Source organism: Pinus tabuliformis, chromosome X (genome assembly GCF_031772625.1).
Source record: "Pinus tabuliformis cultivar Carrire ecotype Pingquan chromosome X, CPIR1, whole genome shotgun sequence".
In the NCBI taxonomy this organism is placed as follows: domain Eukaryota; kingdom Viridiplantae; phylum Streptophyta; class Pinopsida; order Pinales; family Pinaceae; genus Pinus; species Pinus tabuliformis.
Genome location: NC_142308.1, coordinates 380,600,776 through 380,608,648, shown reverse-complemented (window position 1 = coordinate 380,608,648; position 7,873 = coordinate 380,600,776). Strand labels below are relative to the sequence as shown.

Sequence of the window (7,873 nt, the reverse complement as noted above, 5' to 3'; positions counted from 1 at the left end):
AAGAGTCTTGTGAATTTGAATCTATCAATGAATGAGCTAAATGGAAGCATCCCCAATGGGATTGGAGATTTGACAAACCTAGAGACACTGCAGTTATACAACAACAAACTCTCTAGGTGTATACCCTCTGGGCTTGATAAGCTTACTAATTTAGTCCATCTCAAGCTTTTTACCAACAAGCGCATAGGAATATTGTAGCTGAGGGAGTATGGCCTCAGCTACACTCTCCATGGCTGTTGTGGCCAACTACAGCAGCACTCATGCATCTTTGCAGGTATACTCTACTTCCCATGCCACTCACCATCCATATCATTCAAAATTACAAGCTGACACCATATGGATGTCTGCCTATTCTTGCATTATTCTCTGCTAGCTAATAATTTGTTCATGCAGGTTTTTCTAAGATACAGTGTTGTTTTATTTCATTGCAGTTGCCATAATGCTAATGCACCATTAGAATTTTGTGTGCTGATGCAAAATTGCTTAACCAAATGAAAGAATGATGAGTGAATATTACTTGGCAATTCATTAATTTAGATGGGTTTTTACTACATGAAGTATTGGATGGTGGTACTGAGCTTATTGTAGTCAGTTTGATTATTATTCAGTTCAAACAAGTATATTTGTTTATGTTTGTTAGTTGCATTTGGATTTGGGGTTGAAGTTGTAATTGATGTGTCACGTGCTATTGTTAATGGGCAGGCTTCAGGGAAGGGATTCTCCGAATACTCAGGTCTCAAGAGCTCCAGTGGCTTCCCTTGCCTAAGGAAATACAACGAGGACTTGGTTTCAGTAGTTGCATTCCAAACTAATGCGGTGAGGATATGTTCACACTTTTGATAATATCCCATATATGATTGTGAGTCACCACCACCGTTGTTGGTCTAATTAGTGGATTTCTTGGTCTGATAATGGCAAAGTGGCATTGTGATAGTAAAGCAAGTTATAGAAAATTAGGAGCTTCCCACAGTGGAATTTTTCTCCATGACTAGACATCACACTATTGATTGTCTTAGTAGTTCTCTTCCACAATGGCCACTTTGGTGTCTCTGGATATTGTTTTGTTGTATAATTGTGATAGTTGTGAGTGTAGAGATCATTTTGCTCTGTGTGGATGCCATATTTCCATCCTTTTATCACATTTACATGCATGGTTTAGTTGGGGTTAGTTGAACTGGTTGTCGCCAATGTCACCGGGGATTTACAAGAAATACCATCTACTTATGTGAGGAAACATTCCTTGGATTTCCCCAAAAAATGGTCTCTTTACCATTGATCTAGTTTTTTAGAAATCACTTTGCTTTGAGATTATTCAGTGGTATCTATGGGACTGTTTTTGCTGGATCAAAACCACTCAGGCCTGTCTTGATGTTGCTTTAGATTGTAAAATTGTCAGACTGATGTATATGTGTATGCAGTTGATTTCAGATTGTTGTGATCATGGTGGTTGTTCATATTGAGGTCACTTGACAATCTGGCTGCAATTTGGTTTATATGGATGTCAGTGTTTGATCCAGAGCTCAAATTGCTTTATGATTCTTGAAAATATTTCCACTGGTTCCTTTTTTTTGTGTATAGGGAGAGAAACTGATGCTTAGATTAGTAGGGGATGAAATTGCATTCCTTTACATAAAAGCAATTCACTACATCAAAATCCCCTCTCCCATGCTTAACTGTGCCACCACGGAAAATATTAAGCACCATTCAGTAAGTCAATTATTGGCTAATTACTTTTCCATATTGTCTCTTGGATGAGAATAAACTAATATTCAATGGACAGGATGAAAAGGCAGTAAGCCAATAATAGGCTTACTGCATGGTTCTTAATATTTTCCGTGGTAGAAGATCAAGTGCAAGTGATCTAGCACCTGGATCTCTTGTATCTTTACATTGCAAGGCTATTGAGTCAAAAATTGATATTCTTTCCAGTATAGAAATCCAATTTTTAGGTAGGTCTTTGAAGGTTCAGACTCATCTTTTTCACAAGAGAAAGTGAAGAGTGGCCATCCTGATTAATTACCAGGCATGCCATGCAGATTATCACCCACCAGGTATCTCTAAGGTAGCGCGCTGCGAACTTGACAATACCCAAACACCCTTTGTGAACAGGCATCTCAGAAAAACATGCACAACATCTTCTGGTTTTCTATAGTTTTTGCAATTTCCTGTTGTGAAACCTGCTTTAATCAGTCTTCCTTTAGTAAGGAGCTCAGTAGTTTGTTTTTCCTATGTGATAGTCATCACATTGCTGCATGATTATATACAACATCTTCTAGTTTTCTATAGTTTTTGCAATTTCCTGCTGTGAACCTGCTTTAATCAGTATTCCTTTAGTAAGGAGCTCAGTAGTTTGTTTTTCCTATGTGATAGTCATCACATTGTTGCATGATTATATATGTAAGTCCTACTCTCTTTTTTATGATTGCTACACTATTGTTTGGAGAGCCCGCTTTATTTCATTATGTTTACCCTGGCATACAATTATGTTGTTGTAAGTTAATTACCCCTAGTGCTTTAGAGTTCATATCACGGTTCACCATCCAATTATCACACATATAATTGGGTGTCATTTCATCACTGTCTTATTGTTGATGTGTTGTATGTGGAGGGAAAATCTGAAGTAGAAGATAGATTTATTATAAATACAAGTAGTATTTTCATGTTAAGCTAGACATTTAGGAAAAACATATGTTATATCAAAGTTATACTTTGAGCTGCCTCTTTGAAGTGTGGGAAGAACAATGAGTGTAATATTGTTGTCTATAGTATGTACAGGTCTTGTATGTCTCTCTTCATTACGTTGAATTTTCTACAAGATACGTAGTAGAAACCAATTTTCTGATTTGATAATTACTACTTAATGATCTTCAAACAGTTTATCTAATGTCACTGATATCATTGAGCAATTATGCATAGAAGATTTCAACAGTAAATACAACGGAAACAATAAAGATCATAAAGATACAACCATGCACGATAGTGACAACAAGTTTTCCCTGGGAAACCCAAACTTGGGAGAAAACCCAACAACTCTTCTTCTAGGAGAAATTATTCTTCAACAAGGTTTACAATTCCAAATTGTCTAGAAATATGTGCCAAAAATCCAAGTCCAAACTTCACTCAAATTCATCCTCTATCTGCTCCCACGTGTGGTTGTTATAGAAGAGAGATGATGATGATAAGTAATCAAATGAAGTATCACATTATGTATATATATACAAGTCGAATGGGCACATTTACCCCAGGGGACATGTCCCTTCATGAGCTGGGTCGACTTGTCCTTTTTGAGCCTACATGAAGCCCAATAAAAAATTAAATTTTTATTTGTATTTTCATAAATATTCTAGGTCGACTTAGGAGGCCTCTTGGCATGTGGGAATACCTCCTGACACTACACAAAAATCAAAACTTTGTCTTAGCGAGGGAGATATTCTCCTTGGCTGCAATAGATTTCCCCTTAGCTGAAATTTCTCCTCCATAAGAAAAGTTCATGAGCTTGCTATGTTGATGTATGTCTATAGATAACTCCATCCTGGAGTGGGAAATGTGAATATCTAGGGCATTTTACCTCTGGCCAAAATCTTTTATGGCTCCTTAAACAAATGTATCTTCCCTTGGACCATTCACCCTCAACCAAAATCCTTTATGGATTCTCAAGTGAATTACATCTATCTCCTCTAGTCAAAGTCCTTTATGACCTAGCCAAGTCGTTTTGGCTTCTCAGGAGAAGTTTTGTCCAATCCTGTAAATTTCTCGTATCATTGCCTTGGGCCATTCACCTTTCTAGTCAAAGTCCTTTATGACCTAGCTAGGTCCTTCTAGCTTCTCAGGTGAATGTATCCATCTCCCCTGGAAAAATTCCTTTATGACCCAGCCAAAATCCTTTATGGCTTCAGGAGATGGCCTGCCCTAATCCTACAAAGAAATCAACCCTCCCTCTCAACAAGGGAGACTTTCTGCATCATGCAAAGCTTGTCTATGAAGTATACAAACTTCACTATAGATAGAGGCTTGCTGAGAATGTCTACAATCTGCTCATCTATGTATGTGTACTGCAACTCCACTACTCCTTTCTGCACCATGTCTCGGATGAAGTGACCTGATCAAATATTCCTGCAAGAAGCTTTTGATGTCATATTGTTTCACAACTTGCGACATAAGCTACGATATACTCTGTCTCTTTTGTACTGGGTGCGACAGAAGTCAACTTCCTGCTGAACCAAGGTATCATAGCCAATCCCAAGCTAAAGCAGCACCATGATGTGCTCTTTTTTTCCTCTACACTCCCAGCCCAATCTGAATCCATATATCCCTGCAAATTCACTTCACCACCTGAGACATATATCAAACCATATCTATTGTATCACACAAGTACCTCCGCCATGCTTTTAGACAACCCAATGTATCTACCTCGACTCGACCATATATTGGCTTAGGGTGTTCACTGCAAAGAAAATATCAAGCCTGGTGTTAACCAGCTATATCAATAATCTAATCAATTGCTTGTACATCGTGAGATCCACCAAATCTAAATCTCCAATCCCAAGAAATAGTGTATCTTTCCAGAATCCTTCATTTCAATCTTCAAGGCCAACTCCCTCTGACACTGAAGTAGGCCTTCCTGTGGTAGTCCTGGTTGCTCCCTCTGTCACAGAAGCAAATCCTCCTGTCATTGTTTCTCCCTCTGTCATGCAAGCAATTCTTTTTGTTGTTGTTGCTCCCTCTATCATGTAAGTAAGTCCTTTTGCTATTTGACATTGTCTCCTCAAAGAAGGCATATTGCTCTTAGAGACCTTCTGTCTTTGAGCATCTTGACAATCTCAACCCATGACATCCTCTTTGGAAGGTTGCTCCTTCCACTCTGCTTGACTATCTGCTCCCTCGGTACTGGAAGCTCTTCTGCTCATCTAGCACAGTCCTGGATGTCTATACAATTTCTCCCTCTCGAACACCAATCACTTTTGTTGAGTTTATGTTCGAGCCCTTAGGTCATACAAGAAATTATCCATCAGAGACTGGAGCAAGAAAAATCCTTGTGGTACACTCCCTCTTATTGGGAGAACCCTCTTGCCACAAAATTTGCTTTATTCTTCTAGATGCTACCATCTATTGCCATAATCATTTCCTTGGCAGCCTTCACAATGTACCTACAAACCTCATTCAGGAGGCCATGGAAGAAACAATTATAACCAAGCAAAAAATTACAAAGACAAGAGGTTGACCAAGGAATAAAGATAATAATAATATTCAAGGGAGAAAGATAGGAAGTACTTATCTCTTGATTAAAAAAAAAAGAAATTGTTGAGGGTTGTAGGGAATTGTCAACTCCTTCTTGATCCTTGCCTCCTTGCATAAATCAATGAAGTCCATCTGCAATATCATCAAGCTTGGATTCCTTATCTTCTTCTGAAGTGGATGCTCATCCTCGTCCTTAACATTCAGTTGCTAATGCATGCTGCTTTCCATTCTTGCATGATCTATAAGAGATAGGGTTTCTTCATCCTACAGATTAGGCTTAGCAAGCCATTCATCGAGTTATCTAGCCACACCAAAGGCTTAACAACAAGCTAGCATCAACACCAAGTCCACCCTTGGATCTCCCGCTTGCATTCCACATGCTATCAAGGAGATAAACCAAGTAAGCATCTCACAAACTCCACTTGCATCCAACACTCCAAGTCTTGCTCTAAGGTTTAATTCCACAAGCCCTAAGACTTTCAACAAGTATAAAGACTTCAAGACAAATAAAAAACTCCTCATATCCCTGATCATAACAGCCACTTATCACCTAGTTGTTTTCCCTTTTGTTCATTGTTGATTAGCCTACTTTTGCAGCCTCAAACCTGTTCAAACTTGGCCTAACATAGGCCTGCAAGTTTACCTTTGACCTTTGGCAGCCTTCCTTTCCTCAACCCTTCAGGTTGTAGCCTTTTTCTTTGCATCGCTTTCCTAGTTGTTGCACAACCAACTCAACCAACCTTCTTAGCAGTCTCCAACAGGTTTTGGTACCCTTGTTGATGCCCTAAACTGCCTTGCAGCCACCTTCTCTTCCTCACTCTGTGTGTTTATACTTCAAACACAACCCAACAACTTCCCTTCTGCTTATGGCCAGACACCTTGTGGCTATTAGCCCTCAACCAGGTTGAACAGACTCAACACAAGCCTCACAAATGCCTTCTTTCAACTCTGTCCAACCTTCAGTTGCCCTAATTCAAGTCTATCTAGCTTCATGGATCCCCTATTTTAGACTTGCGGAACCTTCCTAGGCTTTCCGCCCTATGGCCAGGCCTGTAGCCCTTGGCCTTCTTTATGCAGCTCCAGACCTAACCAGACCTCGGTTAACTTGTTTGGATAGACCTTTGACTTAGCTATTTCGGAACAAATCTCCTTGTTCGTTCCTTAATTCGACCTCTTCTAGCTTGTTGCATGTGGCTCCTTCTAGGGCTCTCTTGCTCCACAAATGAAGTCCCTCTCCCTTGTCTCTTAGGCTGACTTTAGTGGCTGCTCTCTCAACAAAGCTTTGATTCCATGTTGAATTTTCTACAAGATACATAATAGAAACCAATATTTTGATCTGATAATTACTACCTAATGATCTTCAAACAATTTATCTAATGCCACTAATATCATTAAGCAATTATACATAGAATATTTCAATAGTAAATAGAACAGAAACAACAATGATCATAAAGAGACATCCATGCACAATAGAGACAACAAGTTTTCCATGGGAAACCCAAACTTGAGAGAAAACCCAACAACACTTCTTCTAAGGAGAAATTATTCTTCAACAAGGTTTACAATTCCAAATTGTCTAGAAATTTGGGCCAATAATCCAAGTCCAAACTTCATTCAAATTCATCCTCTATCTGCTCCCACGTGTGATTGTTATAGAAGAGAGATGATGATGATGAGTGATCAAATGAAATGTCACATCATGTATATATATACAAGTCGAATGGGTGCATTTACCCCTAAGGACACATTCCTTCATGAGCTGGGCCAACTTGTCTTTTTTGAGCCTACATGAAGCCTAATAAAAATTTGAAATTTTATTTTTACTTTCATAAATCTTCTAGGCCGACTTAGGAGGCCTCTTGGCATGCGAGAATACCTCCCGATGCTACACAAAAATCAACACATTCTGCTATGGTACTAATGATTGCATGTCATTGTGTCACTTAACAAAATGATTGGTAGTAGTTGCTTTGGTTTATATGGAGGTCGGTTTGCTCTCTGAATTGTCATAGGGGCCTAATTGAAGTCCATTTTGTTGTGTGTTTGTTGCATGGTTCATCAGAGTTTTGTGCATGAAGGTTAACTGTTAAATTGTATCATGATCATTGTATTGAGGTTTAGATGTCACTAGGTTTATTAACAATATGATTGTCAGCCTCACTTATGTTGGTACACTTTGTACTGAGAATTATTCATGATACTCGTATGTGTAGAAATACGGATTGTCTAGACTCTAATTATTTTATGTTTTGGAGTTTTTGGTGACAATTTGGCAAAACAATTTTTGGTCAGAAAGTGGTTTTTTTGTTATTTAAGATCCATTTTTAATATAAGAATGGATTTAGTGCCCTGAAAAACCCAAGGGCACTCAATTTGTGCTGAGTTTACCAATCAAACTTGTAATTCCAACAAATTACTGTCAGATTTCAGGCAAATTTGACCAAACAAATATTAAGGCTTTTGATCATTCTGTTGGTGTATGTTGATTTAACGTATTTATATGATTGATGCCCTAGTCCATGTAGGGGTTAGACACTTCGAGCTTGTTATAGTATTGCAAGCAGAGATTACTTGTTTAATGATTGTCCTTGGTGTATATGGATCTCACTTTGCAAATGTTGTTTCATCACATTAA

The 7,873-nt window shown here is 38.5% G+C and overlaps 1 protein-coding gene across 1 annotated transcript; it reads left to right on the top strand.

Moving 5' to 3' along the window:
• Window positions 1-205: 205 nt before the first annotated feature.
• On the top strand, window positions 206-962 carry LOC149140128 (glyceraldehyde-3-phosphate dehydrogenase A, chloroplastic-like). The gene is made up of 2 exons (XM_089446436.1): window positions 206-274; window positions 703-962. Exons 1-2 carry the CDS (start codon window positions 209-211, stop codon window positions 838-840), a joined length of 204 nt encoding a protein of 67 aa, XP_089302562.1. The 5' UTR covers window positions 206-208; the 3' UTR covers window positions 841-962.
• Window positions 963-7,873: the final 6,911 nt, after the last annotated feature.